Genomic DNA, 23,387 nt, shown 5'->3' with positions numbered 1-23,387 from the left:
TGAAATAAATTCATATGTGGCTAATGAAAATATGCATGTAAATAGGCTAGATATCTTGAAAAAATTTAGTTTGTGTCAATTCTAAACTTTCGAAAACATGATGAGAGTCCCTCTTTAAAGATATCAAACATAATCGTCTTTTGAACTTAATTTTTTTGGGAAAACGTACCCGCTATAATCCACGTTGTAAAGCAGTACATTTCATGTAACCATCTAATAAACCGAGTCGCAGTCACAGGTTCCAATTTCTGAACGGAAAACGGACTGATGGACTAACGGGCGCACATGTATAGTTCTCCCTTGTGTCATCAGTACGTAGGGGTGCGTCAGATAATATTTGGTTAAAATTGACACACTTGATTACTAGCAGAAGCTGTAAAAACAATTGTGGACGGATTGAACAACGGACGGCAGACGAAAACCGATCATCATAGTTCACTTCGTGCTCAAACGAGCTACACATCTTCAAACATTTTATCAGTTGTGTATATGAGTGCGTGGTAAAGGTATTTTTGAGGTTACTTTCCGTCCATCTGACGTGATAAAGATATATTTTAGGTTACTTTCCGTCCATTTGACATGATAATTATATGTTTGAGGTTACTTTAGCTCCATTTGACATTATAAAGATATGTTTGAGGTTACTTTACCTCCATTTTACGTGATAAATGTAAATATGAAATTACCTTACCTCCATCTGACGTCGATGACTTTAAACCAACCAAGGCCAACACTGTCCAATGTGAGCCAGGCTCTGTACCAACGCCCACCAGATTCACTCAACATATTGCGGACTATAAGCATTAGTCCACTGTTTCTGCCATATATACGACTGAGTCTTGCAACACTGAGTTCTCTGGGCCTATCTGAAGAAAAAAATAGGGCTTGATCCATACTATCTTACTATATCGGCGAACTGGTAACTAACCCTCTGCCATGTATACTGCATTAATAGAGAAAGTCTAATTGTGTTATGCATGATTCTTCTAATCGCAAGATAAGGCAAGTGAGGAATGCTCGTATTATTGTGCTGGTTAGATTCTCCATCCTCCTTTGCATTGCTAAAAGAATCCACCTCCTCCACAGCATCATCAGTGGTGCAATAATCCCCCTCCTGATTATCTCGTTTTTCATCATCATTTTCTTGCGCACCTATGCCAACTCCCTCGTCATAGATTGTTGAGTCTTGGCTCACCTCTTTATCTTCTGTATTTATATCTAAATCAACCCTTTCGTCATAATATTTTGAGTTTGTATCCTCCTCTTGATTTTCTTCAATTATATCTAAGCTACCAGCCTCGGCATATGAATTTGTGAGAGGAAAGCTCACTTCATCTTCTATGTTGGTATTTAAACCACTACCTTCGTCATCTGTATTTGTGTTGGAACCATACTCTTCATCTCCCATGTTGCTTTCGGAATCATTGCCGTTGTCATAAATATTTGCATCAGATCCATGCACTTCATCGTCCATGTTGCTATCTGAACCAGCCCTATTGTCATATGTTTTTTTCGTCAGATTCATGATAGGGGCAATGTTCATTATAGTCTTTATTTGAATCTAAAACACTCCCCTCGTCATACAACATATTTGTGTCAGAGCCCCCCTTCATATCTTGAATCGTAACAGTCCCCTCCTCCTCGTCATTGGTATGTGAACCCGTCCCATTATCATATTCTTCAATGTCTACACTCTCTTAATCATATTCATCATTGCCAGTACATCGTTCATCATTTTCAATCACATCGAAACTGTTTATATCATCACTATTGCACTCAGAACCATCTTTATCAGTGTTATTTTTATTTTCATCAAAACCTCCTAAATTCCCATCGCTCTCACTTTCAGACACACTTGCATTGTAATGCTGTCTAATATATCACGGAAAGCACTTTCGTTCATATGTTTAATGGATACGTAGTGTATTTCTGGATAAAACCCTAAAGCAAATGTTGTCAAGTCTTCTGAGCATATGCCAGTGTTAGAAACAATACGGTTATAATATCTGCCTTGTGAGTTTAAAACATTGAACTGACAATTTAACGCTAGCAAGGGCAAGAAGGGTTAAGTTGTCACCGAAGGTGTTTTTGTTTGCCATTCGTTGTAAATATCTATCTATTGGGCCTTCAGTAAAACTGCTGTAATGATGATTATTTTCTTTGATGTGATCTACTGCCATTTGTCGGAGTGGCATTCCTGTCCTGTAGATGCCTATATTCTTGACTTGATGACTGATGGAATTGAATTGGCAATTTGATGCCTCCTGTGGATTATGAACTATATGGATATCTTCATTATGAATGAATGATTTTACATCATTCGGTGGAGGGTTTTGACAAGCATCATCGTCTACCATTTCGTCGACATTGTTTTCACAGGCGGATCTTTTGATTGGTATATAAAACCTCTCTCTATGCAATCTTCGTCTTTCACTTTCTCGGAAGGTTTGTAAGGATTTCTCTCTTCTGTTTCTTTCCTCTTCTAACGTTCTACTTGTTATGTGTTCCACCGATACCCATTCAGTAACGACCGAATCATCCTGTTTCCTATATATCACTCGGTACCTTGAAAAGCCGCGCGATCTATGTAAGACATTTCCTTTTAGTATATACCTTTTGTATGGTACCCTCTTTCCAAAAGGGTAGCGGAGAAATCTTTTGTCGTAGAATCCTGTTCTGACGTTCTACTTTGCCTTGGCTCTGAGGATGATATGGCCGACTCTTTATAACTTTCACATTTTTATCCTTTAACAGCTTATCAACTTCACCTAGGAACTCCGAGCCGTTGTCACATTGTACGATTTTCGGCCAACCGTGCTCTCCAAAAACATCCATTAAAGCTTTTGAAACACAGTTTGATGACTTATTTTCGAGAGGTCGACAGAAAAGGTACCTGAAATTACGTCTACCAAAGTAAAGTTGTATCGGAACCTCCTGTGTTCAACCTCAACATCTGAAATTTTGACCAGATCTATCTGGACCTTCTCGAATACATAATTTGCTTCAACAAACTTCATGGGAGCTTTATTTGTAAATTTACAATTCAGGTGGCCGTGCATTTCGCTTTAATCAAGAACTGTCCTTACTTTCCGTTCGCTTATACCAGATAGCTTTTGCTTCATTTCATATGCTAGCGAACGAGGCCCACTACCCTTTAACTTCAACTGCTTTTGACGGATCATGTCTGCCATACATTCCTGAATAACTAAACGCTTATTGTCATAGAAAGTATACTTTTTCCGTTTCTGACTTTAATACTCAGCTTGTCTCTATTTCGCCAGAATAGCACTGCTGCATTCTTCTCTGCCCGAGTTCGGTCTCTTACCGCCTTTTTGTACTTTCCCTTGACCATTTGAACAAGAGCGTTATAAGTGTCATTGCTTACTGGACGCATATTAAAAAATACCTTTAGAGGAAATATGATCCTACTATTGGTTAAATTCTTACTGTACTGTATAATGGAGGACAAGGTTTGGTTGCGGGAACTAAGTTACCTGGATTGTGTCAACCTTAAGGCAGTTTTTTATTACACTCAATACATGTATGTCGTTTTTTAGAAATAACAAAGGAAACCGAAATCTATATTCTGATATGAGAAAAAATATTCACACACTAATGAGTGGACCATTATGTACTGATAAGAGGTTTCATCTAAAGTGTAACCGTTCTGCTATCGCAAATGACGTATACATTACGTCAAACATACGAATTTACTCACTAGCTATTTTATATATCATTTACGTGCATTTCGATGTTGAGATACTTCAGTGAGTGGAACATTATGTACTGAATAGGCCAAACAAAAGAAATTGTGTGTTAAGGAAATATCAGGAGCATGTAGGGACCATCGCTTTATATTTGAAAGACTATTTATAAAGGCGGTAACCCTTTTCAAATACAATCCGATCAGCAGCATTTGCGCTCGTAAGTATACCTACTGTCTGTCAATTTGACAGCCTGGCCGCTTGCGAAAGTCTTTTGAACAAAGGTCGCGTGAATTGTCTATACCTACTATAAATCTAATTTCAACTTGAAAATATCTTTAAAAAAGACAAGATCTCGAACTTAATTGGACATATTTAGATGTATTACATTTCGGGGTTTATTACTATCAGCCCGAAATAAAGTAAATCATCGCAACCTACTTTGTAATATTGTATTACAAACACAATTTTTAAATGAAGTCTTTTAGAACAAAGGTCGCGTAAATTGTCAATACCTACTCTAAAGCTTATTTAAACATGAAAATAACTTCTAAAAAAGTCTCTATCTCGTATTTAATTGACATGATACAATTTATTACATTTCGGGTTTACATTACAAAACGAGTTGTTACTGTCAAAACAAAATGTAATAATGCATCGCAACCCTCTTTGTAATAATTTATTACAATTCGGGTTTTTATTACAAAAAGTGTTGTTACAGACGACAAACTCCCACCAAGATCAACAAATCGATGTATTTCGAATTAAATAACACTCGTTTAATGTACTGCAAAACCTACGATTTCATAATTCTATCTACTCAAGTTTCCGAAATCATTAATGTGCTTTAATGCTAATTAGGATTTAAGAACACAATTCAATTCCTTAGAATCTCAAGTTAGTAACTAGGGGCATTTTTTAACATTTTTGTGAAGCTCACCTTACCACATGGTTAGATTTATTGTTTTTGATCTCCTTTGTCCGTCGTTCGTCAAGCGTCGTAAACCTTGTGAACACTGTAGTATTTATTGTCCAGTGTCCATGAAACTCGGTCCGAACATTCGTGTGAATGAAAACTTGACCGATTTTAGAAGTGGGTCACTTCATTTTGAAATATGAGTAAAACTTAAAAAAAAGAATGTGAATACCCTTGGGACAACGCACAATTTTAGCGCAGTGTTCATCAAACGTGGTCACACTATTTTTTGCAATTGAAGCTTACCCGATTATCGAAATGGATTATGCGGAATTAACAAGTTGGTGACTATAACCCCTTTCAATCAAAAGATTATTAACATTCTTTTAGCAGCATTGCTCACCAAAAATTTATTATTAAACGGGTTTTAAAAAATCCGTATGATATATAGGCCGAGTTGAAAGCTGCGTCCTGTGGGACCTAACCGAACGTCACGAGGTCCAATTAAAGAAAAAGCCTCTGAACAATGTAGAGAAGCATAAATTTCCAAATCTTCATAACATATTATTAGAACATTTTCCCCAATGATATCTCAGCCGAAATCATTCAACGGGGTCAATTTGGGTTTAAAAAAGTAGATCACGCGGTCAAATTAAAGAATAGCAGTGATGCATCTCTATAGACTTATTTATTACATAATGTTCATATAACTTCTTAAAAGTCAAAACATTTTTGTTAATTAAATCTCGACCTTGTTTTGAATTTGGTCTCGTAGGTTAACAAACTAGGTATCAAGGTCAAACGAAAGAAAAGTTTCGTTTGGGGTATGGCTTCAGTCCATTAGAAAAATGGAATTCTACCATAAGGCTTGAAAGTTGTCCGTATGAGGCTTAAAAAGAAAACATGTTAAGACTCTACACGCCATATGGTTGACCCGGAAATTAACTTGCTCAGAACATTAAAAAATGTTGTTATAGTATCTGGGATGAATTTGCAAATAATTGCAGTTTGTTAAAAAGCATTGCTGCCTCTTGTTGGGGGCAGTTTGAAACATTGTTAGAGCTACCTGCGCAATAAAATTCAGTTCCGTTAGGTCTCAGGTGAGCGCATGTTAACCTTTTTTCGTTTTGATAATAAATTCACACAATGGCTGTCCGCCCAACACTCATGTATGTGTTCCGTGGCTTTGAGCTGAGGCGTCAGTATAATATGGACACTGTAATATAATGGACCCTCATTGATCTCCTTCATATCAACTTCATTGTTCGCCGACAGGAAACTGATACTTGTGGAGTCTATAACAATTAAGCTGGAATATAAATACAATTTGTTCTTAATTTACATCACGTTATAAAGTAGCATTCTTATGATGATGTGGCACATTTCACCTTCATTTGAATTTGAATTACGCGGGTGCAAACGGATATGATAAGGTACTTAACGACTTAAAATTAGGAACCAAAACAATTATGTCAACGATTGAGAAGAACAGCGTAAGTTGGTGTATTCTGGCTATCATAATTTTTTGCCAAATAAAATTGGAGCAATTTAAAAATCTCAGTTCTTGATTTTTGGCACTATATTATAGGTGGTTATCTATATTCAAACTTGTATTACACCGTTGCATTATGTCCTAAGTTTAATATTGGTTAAGATCATGAACCTGTTTAACAGGTTAATTAACACTATTACACTAATTGAGCGAGGTATTTCTTTATTTATCTATTACAAATGGTTCCAGTATGGAACAAACATATTGAACATAACGGTATATTAAAATGTTCAAGCTTAAACGTCAGCGCTTTGTTAATATTGGAAAGCTATAAATAGTTGTGCGGTCAATATCTGTGTTGCAATTATTTTTTGTTAATTCATTTTTGACCTTACTCCTAACTTTACCCCCACTATTTCAGGGGGTACACCACCCATTCTACAGGGTAACAACTGGCCTAAACCCCTCGAGTACATCCGTAAGGGGAACAACCGGACGTTTTTTTGTGTGGCCACTGGGTCTGCAACTCTCAAGTTAGTCTTCAATTTCAGACAAAGACTGGTTGATGTGGTTACTTATCGATTTTGAACAATAATGCTTTGAAGCAAGGTTGTCATATCATTGGTATTAATGATCGAATTCGATGTTTAAAACTGCTTGATAATATGTAAAGCAGATGCTATGGAAAGAGACGTAGTTAAAAACAACTGTATTTAATGTTTAAGTTTCAGTACATATTTCAGGTATGAATGGAGATTCAATGGAGAAAAGTTAAATGCTAGCGAGCAGGAAGCTAGATTCGACGCTAACACGGGATCTCTTTTTATTGGAGAGTATTTTAACGAGCAACTGACGGGAGACTATCAGTGTGTTGTTTCCAATGAATTCGGCACAGCCATGACACCATACTTTCGTATTGCAGCAACAGGTTGGTTTGATCTGAACATTGGCACATTTTGTTGTGACCGGATGACGCTTAGTACTATGCTTGTTAATCACTACACAGCTAAGCTCATCATCGAGTCTTACCAAATGGATTTTTCCTTGGTCGATGATATGTCCAGAATGTTGATATTAGAGAGTACAGGATGCAAAATATGTGTTAACAAACTAATTGCAATTAGCAAGCAATGTTTTCTTCGAGTCATTGATTGCTGTTCTAAAGTAAAGGCTTTTAAAACTCAATAATCGCATAAAATATCTTCACATAATTATAAATTCAAAACTGTAAAACCAGCGATACTAGCTATCCAAACAGACACACAAAACTTATATTATCTTACGTCTTATTTTAACATCTGAAGTCCTATTATAGTGGGCAATGCGTTTCCATAGGAAGAAACGTTCCCAGACAATGTGGAGGCGTACATGCATTTTTCCCTGTTTTCCCAGAACTCTGCTAATAAAAACATCTTATGTCCTATTATAGTTGCAAATCCGTTCCCGAATGGGGATAACATGTTCCCAGACAATATGGACGTCTATAGGAGTAATTACCATAAGATGGACTGTATCAACGTCCCTAAGAGTGTCCCTGCATGGACATTCAACTGGCAGAGAGGAAAGGTAGGTCGCCTTGAAATCATCAAGAATGTTGGCAAAGTCAAAGTTTGCGAAAAATGTTTAGAATATTTTGATAAAAGCACTTCTTTGTTATCGTCGAAAATCACCTGTGTTTTGAGAAAGATTCCCATAGCATTGGTTATAAAACATTTTAGTTTAAATAGTCATGCATCATTTGCAATAATGGTTCTGAAGGCAACAGAAAAAGTAAAGACGATAAGAAAACCATACATTAACTCTTGTGATAGACGACAAAACCAATTGCTCATATTGCCAAGTTTATCCCAGAACAATCAAAATATTTCCATAAATTTTGGTAATTATATTGAAACTGTTCAAATAACTGACATAAAATATAATTTGTCCAAATTGACAAGTAATGAAACAATTATTCCACATCCGATTAAAACCAACGGTTCAACAAATCAAGAAAGTAATATACTTGTGTTTTTTGTCTACAAAAATTTGCTTTTCCAGTCTATCTATCATAATATGATTGAACATTTTGGAATACCTATTTCAGTATTTACGAGTGCAGGGCATACACTGTTTTGCTTGTGCTGAACATTTTAACATCATATTAGTCCAGGCTCTTGAATGAATAGGAATTGACCTTGTCTTGTAACGTGTAAGGTCTTTTCACTAGACTTTTTATATCAAACAGGAATACTTCTTACCCATTTTAGTAAAAATATAATTGTCATTTTAATGCATTTAAAATGTATGCGAAAGCATTTATGATTTCCCATTTACGAGCCTCATCATCGAAGAATATGCCTTGTGCCGTATGCTGCCAGCGAAACTCCTGACCAGCCTGTGCAATCGCGAAGTCTGGTTAGGAGCTAAGCTAACAGCTATAGTCACTAAGGGTTCCGAGGTAAATTAGGTATACTGCTCGGATTAGCAGGCTGGTCTGGAACTACTCTAGCCACATATGACATAATACCCATTTTTGCACAACACGAGTAAAATAACTATGCTTATCTTTTCAATTGTTTGTGTTAAAGGTTCTCAACACTTTGTCAGATGCCAAACCAGTGAACGTTAGTGAACGTATGATCATTGACCCCAATGGTAAGTCAGTTCATTGTGCTTTGTTCTGGGAAATCTGGGTTATATGTAGGTGCATACAGTGTTGGCTATAATCAGGAACGACCCTTTCTCCTCAGACTGGATTTTCGTTTAGAGGAATCCTCTTTTAAACACAAATCTAGTGTAGACAGAAAGTGTTGTCCATGATTAGCCTCTGCAGACTGCACAGGCTAATCTGAGACGATATTTTACACACATGCATTTAGCCCAGTTTTTCCTGAGTGAGACTCATATTGTGCTCCTTATCTTCATGTGCAAAGGTTTTACATACAATGACAAACATAGATGAACAAACAGCACTCTTCTTTTATGTTTTGATTTTCTGTTTGTAGCAAGAACCTTGAAAAAAATGAAATTTGAAACAATTTGTAAGGCAACTCAATCCTTAATTTTACAACGTATCCTGGTGCATTAATGTTTGAGATCTATGAAATTTTGATTATTTTGTTAACACATGATATGAGGTGAATAATCAGGCTAATCAGGGACGACACTTTTCTCGTAAACTGGATTTTTGTTTAGAAGAAACTTTATTTAAACGAAAAATTCCATAAAAGCGGAAAGTGGCGTTCCTGATTAGCCTAAGCAAACTGAACAGGGTTATCTTTGACGACACGTTTTGCACACGCATTATTCCTTGTTTTTCCCTTACAGGCTTATTGATTGCTATCATACTTCAGGCTCCCTACACTTCCTGTGGGTGGAAATGTCAGACGACGGCTATATCTACGTATGTGAAGCGAAGAACAAGATCACATTGACGGAAGTGAGGAACAAACACACCGAGCAACTCTATGTGAAGGAGTCTGGTATAGGAAAACTTACAGAAAACTTGAGATATCGGCTTGCTAGCATACTTGTTAAAGCACTAGACTTATATTCGAGGAGTGTAGGTTCTATTCCTACTCCGGCCACATACTGTATTATAATTATTATTCTAGGGACATTAATAATCTTCGTTTTATTAGGTCCACGGATCCTCTATTTTAACACAAGTCGATTGGAAAATGACCAACACAAAGCCCTTTTTTCCGCCAAAAATCAGAAATCCGCCAATTAACATGTCCCCCAAAAATTTATTTTGAGAAAAACAAAAAAGTTCATGCTGACGAATTTTATTTATTTTAACGTTATTAATGTAAAGATCCTCCTCCCTGTAATGCATGTACGGCAGTTGTCAGTTATTGGCATTTGTGCTTGCACTTGGCACTGATAAAACTAGCTTATGCAAAACATGTGAGTAAGTTTATTAACCGCCATGATGAGACAAAAGTACATCATGTAGTTTTAAAATACTTTGCCAACATTTTCCGAATAAACTGGATTTTTGTGCAGCAGAGACCTCCGCTAAACTAAAAATTCCATAAAAGCAAAAAGTATCGTCCCTGATTAGCCTTTGCAAAAAGCACTTGCTTATCTGGAGTGAAACTTAACTTTGATGCATTAAGACCATTTTTCTCAAAATGAGGCTCATATTCTGTTGCTAGCAAATGAACGAGACCGGCTTCCAGAGCTCAAGTACAGCAGTGATGTTACAGTGATTGCGGGGGACACTGCAGAACTGACCTGCATCTTCACATACTACTCTTCTAGAGGGTAAATATCAGAAGCACTGCAAGACCCATTTTAAAATGATACGTAAGCGGTGTCCATTCAAGGCCGCGCGATTCGCGCTATTTTTCCAAAGATTGTGCACATGTTCAGCATGTGTGCGAGAAAATTCACGCTCTCAATATCAATGAGTTTTTTTACAGATCAAAGCTATATCAACTTCGCTGAAAATTTTGATAGCCGTTTTATGATCACCTGTCATCTACATGCCTCCTTTACCCAACTAAAGCGCGCCTAAAGGCGCAGCGTCCTAGTGTTGATAAAAAAAGTTTTTGGCCAATGAGAGAGCATGCTTTAGATAAGCGACAGCACTTCTAGGCAGTAAATATATGTAGTAAAATCATGCAGACGACGTGTGACACAATTTCCATAAGTGTGTGGTTCTTTGGCAGTTTGTTGGCTTTGTTTTAACTACCACAATAATCGGACCAAAAGGTGTATACCTCCATGATGATGGCAACCGGATGTAATCCTTGTGGAAATTTTGCATTGCATGCATATTATTGTTCCAATTTAACACCTTAAGCGTGTTAACAAATAATAATTGAACTTAAAATATACAATAGTAAATGGTTTGTTGAATTCTCATATGATACAATTTGATTTCCGAAACATACTTCCAATTTTGTATGGTAACGCGATGTTTACAAATTCTAGTTTCAAATTTTTTTAGTTAATGTATTTTGTGTTGATTTTTAGGCGATAAAATGGCGCAAATATCATGCTGCATGTACAGCATCACGTCATTTGCATGGAAAGTGTGCGTGTATCAATTTTTGTGTCAACACTAAGAAGCGCAGATCCCTGAATAATATGATTTGCTGATTTATTAACAAGCAGTAAACATTGTATTTACAGACTTGACGGTATGTGATTATGCACAAACAATTAAATATTAAAACTAAATAAAATGTATATTAATAGAATTTGATAATGCGCCCCCCTGCTCTGTTTCTATTTTTTTAAATGCGGGGGGAATTTTTCCCTTACTTTTGGATTTCTAGAATAGACACTGTATCCAAAAGTTATAGAACCAATCGACTAGCTACCCTTGTATTTTAGTGGTCCTTTCAAATATTTGGTGCACGTCTAATGTACCGCCAAACATATGGCATGTTTGCCTATTTGCTCATGGTGGGCTCTTATGATAGCCTTTTGTCTGCAATGTCAACGATTGCATTGAGAACACTCTAGAGGCAAATTTCATACCAAAATCTTAACAAATCTTAGTCAGAAAATTTTTTCCCAATGATATATTGGCTGGGTTAAAAGCTTGGCGCTGTGAAGTTAAAAAAAATGTTCAGAAGGCAAAATTAAAGGATGAACTTGTGAACTTTATAAGTAACATTAGTTTGGGAAATCTTCATTAAACTTGTTCAGAACAGTTGGTTCCATTTTATCTCATCTTAATGAAAGATGATTGCGAAAACATCACAAAAGCTGGTCAGGACAGTTTCTTTTGGTCTCCTCTAAGAAACCTGGTTGCGTTGGCCGTCCATTATTTTTTCATCTATAGTTTAATGTATGTTTGTCTATTGTATTTTCAAATGTCATTCAGTGCTATGCTACAATTATTGTTAGATCATGATACAGTATTATGACTAATGTTTTTTTTTAGTGAAAAGCTGGACATTACTTGGACTTTCAATAACACAAAAGTGGGTAATGGTTCAACGCTACGGTTGCCCAATATCAAGGTTCCTGATAAGGACCAGAACAATGAGGGAGAGTATATGTGTTTTGCAAAACTGGGTCTACACAAGCAAGTTTGGGGAAAGGTGAACTTGAAAATTACAGGTAAGAATGCATGTTACATACCAGTATGTGTGTTAGACCAGACTGGGTATGTGTAGACAGTGAGTCAATCTCCACGCAGAGTTGTCGTTCCATGCTCTCACATTCAATCTCTGCCATCACAAGATAATCTTCCCAGATTTGGTTGATTTTTTTTAAAGAATTATTTTATGAAAATACGTATGATTTTCGTATATATTTTGAAAATAGTGTATAAGTTTAGGTTAGTAATAAAAAACTACTTAAATTAAAACGGGATAAAACTAACAATGGAAAAAAGTTATGTGCCGCGTGGCTAGGCTATCATCACGTGGTTGTTTATGAAGGCAGGGATTTGATGTAGCTATGATGGTTCCAGTCAAAAAATTTCTGCGGTGGAGGTTGAGAGTGAGTGTATGGGTCAACTTGAAAATTACATGTTAACATGCAGGGTACATACTTGCCTGTGTGGTAGACCAGACTGGGTATGTGAAGACAGTGAGGGTAAAGGTCAACTTGAGTTTTACAGGTAAGAATGCGGGTTACATACCAGTATGTGTTTATGGCAGGACATTATCAGATGCAGCCTGTGAGTAGAAAGGTATAATAAATAAATAAGAATGTTGGTGAAATATAAGTATATTTTTTAGGCAATGCTGAATTAACTGCAGGAGGTGGATGGTAATCTTGAAAGCACTAGAATCAATGTAGATTTCATAGGAGCATGTGTTGTTGTCAAGGCTAGGTCAGTTTTAGACCAGTGTCGGAATAGGTTAAGTTGAAAATCAGAGGAAAGAATGAATGCTACATATCAGTAAGAATGTGTATGAGACATGGCTGTGTAATTTTCAGTGAATGTGAAAGGAAGCATAAAGTAACAAATAATAACTTTATAATTTATGAGCGATCATTTGCGTATGTGCCATTTATATGAGTGACATTCTCTGATAAACATCCCCTCTTGTTTGTATAAACTGTGATCAGTTTCGTACATGTCCCACAGACATAATGCTATCAATATATAGCAAAGGCAGAATAATTCAACCCAAAGTATTTTTCAAATAAATCTAACCACATTTACCACCCTTATATCCCGCACTGCATCCCATTGTGCATGTGCCAGGGTTTGAACATCGGTTTTCTCCAGCTACTAGAGCACAGTTTGTTGGACAAGGATTCGAACACTGTCCACCAAAATGGTCATTTACGCATCCGTTGACACAATCACCATGTTAATAACACCTGCTACCATTTGACTCTGTTGCGCAATTTGATGGACAAGGATTATTGCACTGTCTGCCAAAAAGTCTCAGAAACAACCCTCAACGCAAACACCTTGGTCATCGCAACTTGTGCCATATCACGATACACGATCATATGTTCATATGTAAAATGCACATACAAGAAAACAAAACAATATAATCTACATAATGTTGATTATGTTGTTTTGTTTTCTTTTGTGTGCGTTTTACTACACTAAATTATTATTGTTTATTTGAAATATACTATACATCTAAACTTATATTATTAAATATAATGTGCAGCGCATTATAGTTCTCAATAATAAATGTTGTTTTCATCCCAAAGCTTAAAATTAAGAATACAAAAATACACCTATTGATGTTACACATTTTATATAACGTGTACACAATTCTTTATGACTTCAGCTTCTATGCCGAGGATAGGTGCACTACATTTTTGTATTGCTAACTGTTTTTGTTTTCGCTTTTTACAGTCTTAGTTCTTATCCTTAGCGAGTGATTCTTTTCCGTGATAAAGTTAACTTATACATCAATATAAGTTTAACTTACTTCCACAAAAGCATCACAGCACGTCAAAGCGTAACGATATGTGCCCAACCCACGTGACTGGTTGGATGCGCACGCACAATGAACGGACTGGATTTAGAAGCATGTTTGTCACATTTGAATCTTGATCTGTATTGCCAGGAAAATTCTGGAACAAAATGAATATATCGTTATTTTAATTATCTCATATATTGATCGTTGAGTTTCTTGCTGACTTAAATTAAGGCAAAATCCTCGACACATGTCACAATAAAAAAAATAAACGGCATATTCATAATAAGTCAAGCGCTTACGAGCACGAAAATAGTGTAAAGCGATTATGCCATTGACTACTTTATAATTTGCCAAACGAAAGGAACATGGGGAATAATAGTTATTTACCTCGTTGTCACCGTTTGGTTTTGTGAATGTTACAAAATTCACACAGTCTTCTGAAAAGTGAAACCGATATAAAGTAACTCGTTGGTAATAACCTTGTCCAACGTTTCTACTCTGGGTCACTTTTCCAGTAATGTAGCTCCTTTGAAGGAATCTCGCCTAAATAATGTGAAAATAAAAACACTCTTATATCATTATATACATTTTGTTAAGTCATCAGCTATTTCAGATTTGTACACGTTCACTGAGTAATATTATTAGTTATAAATAAACATGACCTTAAGTGTTAGTAATTGCTCAAGTTAGAAATACATTTCCAACCATACCTGTATCCACGGTTGAGTATCATTTTTTGGGGCAGCCCAACAGCCGTTTAGCCAACTATTGTTGACAGATATTTCTTTAGTGTCCAGCCTATAATTTTGACGGAAGAGAATGAACATAAGGAAATATTTTAAACTGGAGATGATTTTAGGAAAGTTCCTTAGGGTTGTTTTAGCTCAAACTTGTCAATTATAAGACTTTGTTGAGCAGGTTAGATTATCCAATTCAGACAAGCAATTCAATTAATACAAAATTATTAAGTACGTGATTCAAAACCACCATTTGCATAATACTTTACACATGTTCTTGGTCAACATGAAAACGCTCAATTTCTAAATATTGCAAGTCCATTGAAAACTTGACAATACACAATATAATTCAATTGCTATATAATTAATTTACAGCTGCTTTTGAAACTTTAAAAAAACTGAAGGAAATAAAATAAATCAAGCTGTATGAATGCTTGCTTATGAACAATATTTCAATACATAACGTCATATAGTATATGTATCCTTGATAATATGTGTGCATCTTAAAGCCACACACCTTAAAATGAAATACATGTTTATCAATACATACATGTATAGATGCAAATTGAAAGTTTGCAAAATTGTCATTAAATCTATAGCCTAGTAATCAATTTTTTTTTAATTTTAAAACCGAAAGCAGGATTTCTATACGTAAACGTCCATTTCGACAAACGCAATTATTTTTAAGTTATAAAGCGCAAATTGACGGATTTCTACCTTGTAACCACCAGATATATTCTATTTGCCTAGATAAAATTAAATCTATAGCGTAGTTAGCAAGTAATTTATTACTTTTCAAACGGTACCGCTTGTAAAAGCGAAAGTAGGATTTCTAGACGTATACGTCCATTTCGACAAACGCGAGTATTTTTACGTTTTACAGCGCAAAAAGACGGATTTCTACCTTGTTACCACCAGATATATTCTGATTGGCATAGATAAAATTAAATCTATAGCGTAGTTAGAAAGTAATTTATTACTTTTCAAACGGTACCGCTTTTAAATGCGAAAGTAGGATTTCTAGACGTATACGTCCATTTCGACAATCGCGATTATTTTTACGTTTTAAAGCGCAAAAGAGACGGATTTCTACCTTGTTACCAACAGATATATTCTATTTGGCAAAGATAAAATATGTTTATTATTTATACTTAAATTTACTATGCCATGTATATATCAAGGTGCGTGGCTTTAAGGACGTGCTAAAACATACAAGATGCAAATCACAGCGCATGCTTGAAAAGCAAATTGTCCAAACTCATTTACACAATTAAAAGAGTGTTAAAATTAAGGATATAATCATTGCAAATACAAACTAAAGATTGGTTAATGTAATACAATCTGTATAAACTTCCTTAACTTAAAAATTATTTGTGTGTAATCTGATTGTTATTTGATAGTGCGTCTTACTCAGATCACAGCGTATCAGGACGTTGTTTATAATATGAACTTCGTTAGATTAAGAATACCTTTTATTCCGCAGTACAGGTTAAACAGGGATGACACATTCTGGTTTAAATATTTTTTTTTGTTTAAAGGAAGTCTCTGAGCGAAAATCCAGTTTGTGCGTAAAGTGTTGTCCCTGATTAGCCTGTGCGGACTGCATTTGAATCTTTTTAATCCTATGCACTACCTGTGTCTCTCCACCAGCGCCACCAGAGTTTGTGCCTGCTGAGAAGCCGGCGCGCCTGTTCTCTCCTGTAGACAAGGATGCCACGTTCCACTGCCGGGCCACGTCATATAAAGCTTACCAGGGGGCGCCGGTATGGATGATCAATGGGAAACCTCTCATTGGTAGGGCCACTTACTGTAAAATAAAGGCTTATTTTAAACTTCCTCTAATTGGTCAGATGGCTTATTTTAAACTTCCTCTCACTGGTAAGATGGCTTATTTTAAACTTCCTCTAATTGGTTTAATTGCTTATTTTAAACGTCCTATCACTGGTATGATTGATGATTATTAATTTCCTTTCATTGGTATGATTGCTTATTTTAAACTTTCTCTTATTTATTCCTCGCACTGGTTCGATGGCTTATTTAAAACTTCCTCTAATTGGTTAAATTGCTTTTTTAAACCTCCTCTTACTGGTTAGTTGGCTTTTTTTAAATCTTCCGCTTACTGGTAAGATTTTTTTAAACTTCCTCTCATTGGTGTGATGGCTTATTTCAAACTTCCCCTCATTGGTATAATGGCTTATTTTAAACTTCCTCTCATTGGTTTAATTGCTTATTTTAAACTACCTCTCAGTGGAATGATAGCTTATTTTAAACTTTCTCTGATTGTTATAAATGCTTATTTAAAACTACCTCACACGGGTTAGATGGATTAAACTTCCTCTTATTGGTATGAAGGCTTATTTTAAACTTCCTCTCATTGGTATGAAGGCTTATTTTAAACTTCCTCTCATTGGTATGACGGCTTATTTTACACTTCCTCTCATTGGTATTATTGCTTATTTTTAACTTCCACACTTAACTGGTATTATGAATTTAAAAACAGATTTGAAAGTGTCTCTTATAGACTATAAGCCACAAGCTTTCAATGTAATCAAGCTTAAAACATGGTTTGAAACTAACATTATCCTAGTTTTCTGAAAACGGTTATCGAACAACTATAGATAAAGAATCGCTTCTATTGCAGTATGCGCGGTCTTATATTCCGGTACAGACCGGCGTTTACTTACTGTTTAATTTGCGAACGCTTTTGTTGAAACAAAGACAAATACATTGAAAACCAGTCCTGGTTCAAATGGTAGATGCTTTATACATATACAATTTTTTATGAGATTGAAACGCTTTTGCAATCAGACTTTGTTTGAGCTTTGTTTACAATATTTTGGCAAATGGCTCAAATTAGCAACTACAGTGTGAGCCCTGTGCCATCCTTGCAATTAACTATGAACACATGTGTTACAGGTTGCCCCCCATTCTTCTTCGACTGTGGTCAGCCAATTAAAGGATATTCCGGGTGTATTCCCATCAAGCAGTTCTGCAATAGCAACCGAGAGTGTCCTGATAATGCTGATGAGATTAACTGTCCTAGTAGGTTACATATTACTAATTTTACTCAAAATACTTAGCCAGAATTCTAAACATGTGAATTGCTCTTCTTTTCTATTCGTTTAAGGATGTTTTTCAAGGGATCTAAAGTTGTTTGTTTTTATATGCAGCCTTTTGCTATTATATCTCAGAGACCTATGGATCTTCAATTTGTCAGCTTGATGCTTGTTTGCTTCAGTTGACCTCGTATTCAAAAAATGAAGTGTATCAAGATCATGAATTAACGCTTTTTGTGCTTATCAGCAGGATGTTTAGTATTTTTGTTAACCTTTTCCTGGATAACTTCTTTGAAGTTTTCCATTTATGGAATATTATCTACATTTTGAAGGATGCCCAGAAGGCACCAAGCAGTGCAATGGTCCCTGTATACTGAATAATCAGACCTGCGTAGCCTGTGAGTTCCCAAGCTTTAGTTGTGATCAGGGCGAGAAGTGTCTTCAACATACTCAGATATGTGATGGTATTGCGCAATGTGCTGACGAGAAGGACGAGGAAGGCTGTGGTAAGTGGCAATCGGCTAGTTCTACAATTTAGCCTCTTTTTGGGAAAATAGGGTTTTAAACATGTGCTAAGTAAGTGTCGCCCCTAATAAGTATGTGCAGTCCGAACAGGCTAATCAGAGACGACACTTTCTGCTTTAGTCAAATTGTTCGTTTAAAAGAATTTTCCTGTAAAGGAAACTTCTGTTTAGGCGGAAATTGTCGTCCCTGGTTACTTTGTGCGGGCAGCACAGTCTAATCTGGGACGACATTTATGCACATGAATATAGCCTAGTTTTATCAGAACGAGCTAATTGACTAATGCGATGTTACAAATTTCCTATGATGATAATGCTTTTTTTCAGTTGCAGTTGATTTTTAACGCATCCATTGAGCTCAAGGTCACCTCTCTTTTACTGTTATTTCTTGTTCTGTAGAATAATTGAAAATTGTCTATGTGTATTAAGCATGAGAAAGCTTTTTCCCCAGTGTCAGTTATTTGAGCCACCCTCTCATGGGCGTTAATTTTTAGATCATCTGATTGCTCAGGTAAGCTTCTGGGATCGGTCTTTGTCCGTCGTCCGTCCGTCAGTCGTCCCTCCGTCCACATTTTCTTGTAAACACTCTAGAGGCCGCATTCTTTGTCCGTTCTTCATGAAACTTGGTCATAAGATTTACCGAAATAATACCTCGAACGAGTTCAAAACTGGGTCTTGCCGGGTCAAAAGCTAGGTCACTAGGTCAAAAAAGAAACACAAACCTTGTAAACACTGTAAAAGTCACATTTTTTGCCAAATCTTCATGTTACTTTGTCAAAATATTGTCTTAATGATATTTTAGTTGAGTTCAAAACTCTGGTCCGTTGAAAAACTTGGCCGCCAATGAGCTGGGCAGTTTTCCTTATTTGGCTAAAGAGAAACCTTGTAAACACTCTAGAAGCCACATTTCTTGTCCGATCTTCATGAAACTTGGTTAGAAGATTTGTCCCAATGATACCTCGATCGAGTTCGAAACTGGGTCATGTTGGGTTAAAAACTAGGTCACTAGGTCAAAAAAAGGAAACCTTTAATCACTTCAGAAGTCACATTTCATGTCCAATCTTCATGTAACTTTGTCAAAATCTGGTCCGTTGAAAAACATGACCACCAGTGAACGGGGCAGTTTTCCTTAGTTGGCTATAGAAAAACCATGTGAACACTCTAGAAATAACAATTTTTGGCCAATCATCATGAAAATTGGTCAAAACGTTGGTTTTATTAATGTCTCGGACGAGTTCAAAAATGGTCCAGATCGGTGAAAAAACATGGCCACCTGTAGGCGGGGCAATTTTTGTTATATATGTATATAGTGAAGACGTGTGAACAATGTAGAAGTCACATTTTTAGTCCAATCTTCATAAAATTTGGTCAGAACATTTGTTTCCTAGATACGTGAGTTAAGTTCGAAAATGGTTCCGGTTGGTTGACAAACATGACTGGCAGGGGGACGGGGCAGTTTCCTTATATTAATATAGTAAAAAAGGCTTTTGAACAATCAAAAAGTCACATTTTTGCCCAGTGGGCGGGGCAGTTTTCTCAATATGTATATAGTGAGAACATGAGAACACTTTAGAAGTCACATTTTTGGCCCAATTTTGATGAAATTTGGTCAGTACATTTTTTAGATACAATGGTTGAGTTCGAAAATGGTTCCGGTCCGTTGAAAAACATGGCTTCCAGGGGGGGGGGGCGCATTTTCCTTATATTATTATAGTAAAAAAAGCTTGTGAACACTCTGGAAGTCACATTTTTTGCCCAATCATAGTGAAAAAAATGGTGACCGCCAGGGGGTAGCGGGTGGGACAGTTTTCCTTATATGACTATAAAGAAACTTTGTGAACACTCTAGAAGTCATATTTTTTGCCTAATCATCGTGAAACTTAGTCAAGACATTGTTTTTTTTTATATCTCAGACAAGCTGGAAAATGGCTCATATCGATATAGAAAACACACTTTTTAGCTCACCTGATTGTTCAGGTGAAGTTTGAGGATCGGTATTTGTCCGTTGTCCGTCCGTTCGTCCAAATTTGGTTTGTAAACACTCTAGCATTTACATTTCTAAAGCATTCTTTACCAAAGTTGCTGAGAAGCTATATGGCCCCAATTCCATAAATGCCAAAATTATTGCCCTTAGATTGTCAAATTTTTCATTATTTTATACAAAACCCTTGTAAACACTCTAGAGGTCACAATTTTGCTTCAGATTTTATGAATCTTGGTAATAATATTTATTTTTGTAAGCAAAGTTTTATGTTTGGTCATGAGGGGTCAAAATATAGGTAAGCACGTCAAAAACCTCGTAAACACTCCATACGCCAGAATTTTGGTTCAATAATGATGAAACTTGACCAGGTTGTTTGTCTGGACAATATCTTTGTCAAGTTTGACGTTTGGTAATGTAGGGACAAAATCTAGGTCATGGGGTCTAATCTTACACAAACCTTGTAAACGCACTAGAGGCGATAGTTTTGGTCCAATAATGATGATACTTGAACAGGATGTTTTACTTGATGATATCTAGGAAAAGTTTGACATTGGTTCATGTGGGGTCAAAATCTTGGTCACGAGGTCCCAATCTTACAAAAACCATGTTAACACATGTAGCATTTGCATTACTTGCAAATGTTTGCATTGCGAAAAAAAAACACATGCAAATGGACAGTACTCGATCAAAATTAATCAAATGTTCACACTGCAAAAGTAAACAGAAAAGAATCAATCTAATATGCTCTAGAGTACTGAATTTTCAACTAAGAAATGAACAAGGCCTTGTAAAAAAAGGAGAGCGAACTAGGGCAATCTTGGCCCTCTTGTTGTGCTCATAGTGTCGTTTCAGATAAGCCGTATAAGCCAGATTAGTCCATGGTGATAACAACACAAGTGGTGGCTCTTGTTAGGCCTATGATAAAAGACAGACCCCCAGTAGTGTACATTGAAAGCGTTGAACATATTTTCAAGTTTTCTTACCATTTTCATAAATTTTGGCTCATGCAGATTTTTAGTCACAAAAACCTCAAGTAGATGTAAATGAGCCCTGTTCTATGAAAACTTGGCTTTTTGGTTGTGCGTGAAGTATTGCAGTCTGCACAGGCTAATCAAGGACGATACTTTTCACCTAGACTGGATTAGCCTTAAAAAATATGTCTTTAAACTAAAAAATCAATATAACTGGACTGCTCAAGCTGATCTGGCACAACATTTACTCACAATGACATGCATTTAGCTCAGTATTCACATGAGGCTTAGGTTTTCATATGATGAATTTCCGATATTTAAGCTGGAAAGGCTTCGCACGAGAGGGGGAAATTCAGATTGAACTCCCAGAGAACCCAGCTTACAATTCCAAGGGCACAAAAGACCGATGTCATGTGTGTGCAGTGCCTGGTTAGCAACAAGTATGGCAAAATCTTTGGGGACGGCTGTCTTACAGTAATAGGTGAGTCAGTAATGGATTATGAGGTGGGTAATGTGTAGGCCTTACAGTCATAGGTGAGTCAGTATTGTATAATGTATTTGGTAATGTGTCGGCTTTGCAAACATATTGCCGAGGGGTAATGTATATGGTGTCTGCCTAGGGACCGGGAGATTGAGTTTGATAACCGCTGTGGTAGCGCTCTTTGATCATCGCAAAAGACTCAAAGTAATGGTTCTACACAGGAAGAGGACTCAAGAGTTTCTCAATAAGCCTTAGGCTTTCGATGCCATCGAGCTTAAATGGATAGGTATAAACAGGTTCCTGTCGTAGATTTGATCCCTAGATATAGAGCATTTTAACGATCTTTCCTAAATCACAATACTAAATTACTGGAAACATATAAGAGAATGTTTCTGAAAGTTATGCTGTTCGATACAATAAATATAATTTTTGGTAAGGTAAACAATGTTAAAAATGTAAAAGTATACATTCAACAATGTTATGTAAGGGCTTTCTGTAACTTGTATAGAGATTGGCTACTGAGAATGTTTTAAAATGTGGAAAACATATTTAAGAATTAGAGTCTCAATATGGGAAAACTATGCTAAATGAATGTGTGTAAAGTGTCGTTTAGATAAGGCCGAGCAGTCAGCACAGGTAAATAAGGGAGGACACAACAGACTTATTTGTTATTGAAAGGAGACATCATTTTAATGAAAAATTTCATGAAAGCAAAAATTGTTGTCGGTGATAAGCATGTGTGGACTGCACAGTCTAATCTGGGAGAAAATTACTCAGATGAATTAAGCTCGTTTTTCCCAGATGAAGGCTCATATAATTAAACGTGAAGTTAATTTTAACAGGTTCCAGGGAGTTTGTCTTGATTTTGAAAAGCAGCTCTTTCATCTATTTAAAAAAGTAAATTCTTTAACTTGGAAACTAATTATTGGTTTGCTACTTCTTTCAGACAAGATTAAGATAAAAAAGGCCCCAAATGCCAGATACGACGTTGAGCCCAATATGAAGATCGTCATAGCCATTGATGCCATCACGGATCCAGACTGGCAGAACCAGACGAACTACGAATGGTTCTGGTACTTGCCAGTTACCACCCAAACTGATGACAACATTAAAGGTCATTATAGTCAGGTTACAGCGTTTTTTCACTATTTTGGGAAAGGGTCCGGATCCCTTTGGGCTGAAATAATTGCTTCGTTTTGACTAAAATTGGGAAATTAGTGTTGTTGATTTGTTGCTTACATATGCTCTTAAATTGAGAATACACATGATTACAATATAGTTTTTACTAAGGCTCAACTAATAGAGCTGGATTTGAGATGGATTAAATATTAAGACATGTTATATATTTTTTGTTGGAAACCTTTAATTGGGAACATGATGGTCTTATTTGGAAAAAAAGTATACACCTTTTCCCATTGGGGCCATACCGTACCCAAATTTTAACGGAAAAGAACAACACTGGGTTAATATCACGTTCATTTTGACCCCCCCCAGCAATTGCTTCAAAAGGTGTTTTTACTGATCCTTTTAAGTAAGAAGGTACATTTACTTTATATCATATGAACAGTTTTCGGAAAATGGACTGCTTGAAAGTTGTGTTTGTGCAAGTATATACTCAAATTTGATGATGTTTGTGTCTATGCTTAGGTTTTGGAGGCAAATTACACATTAACCCTCTCCCACT

General features: G+C 36.2%; 1 protein-coding gene across 2 annotated transcripts in view; it reads left to right on the top strand.

Annotated features, from left to right (window-relative positions):
• The window catches only part of LOC127857001 (neuroglian-like), a 196,532-nt gene that overhangs the window by 15,715 nt on the left and 157,430 nt on the right, over positions 1–23,387 (top strand). The window contains exons 3-14 of one of the 2 annotated variants that reach the window (XM_052393254.1): positions 6,534–6,645; positions 6,856–7,040; positions 7,542–7,678; positions 8,683–8,749; positions 9,448–9,576; positions 10,255–10,363; positions 11,997–12,175; positions 16,341–16,484; positions 17,607–17,732; positions 18,079–18,252; positions 21,545–21,703; positions 22,650–22,817. In XM_052393254.1, coding sequence (XP_052249214.1) covers positions 6,534–6,645; positions 6,856–7,040; positions 7,542–7,678; positions 8,683–8,749; positions 9,448–9,576; positions 10,255–10,363; positions 11,997–12,175; positions 16,341–16,484; positions 17,607–17,732; positions 18,079–18,252; positions 21,545–21,703; positions 22,650–22,817 — 1,689 coding nt within the window. The remainder of the gene's footprint in view (positions 1–6,533; positions 6,646–6,855; positions 7,041–7,541; positions 7,679–8,682; positions 8,750–9,447; positions 9,577–10,254; positions 10,364–11,996; positions 12,176–16,340; positions 16,485–17,606; positions 17,733–18,078; positions 18,253–21,544; positions 21,704–22,649; positions 22,818–23,387) is intronic. The other variant, XM_052393253.1, reaches the window with a different exon arrangement.

Source organism: Dreissena polymorpha, chromosome 14 (genome assembly GCF_020536995.1).
Source record: "Dreissena polymorpha isolate Duluth1 chromosome 14, UMN_Dpol_1.0, whole genome shotgun sequence".
NCBI lineage: Eukaryota > Metazoa > Mollusca > Bivalvia > Myida > Dreissenidae > Dreissena > Dreissena polymorpha.
The sequence above is the reverse complement of the archived record's forward strand: the minus strand, read 5'-3'. Positions and strand labels throughout refer to the sequence as shown.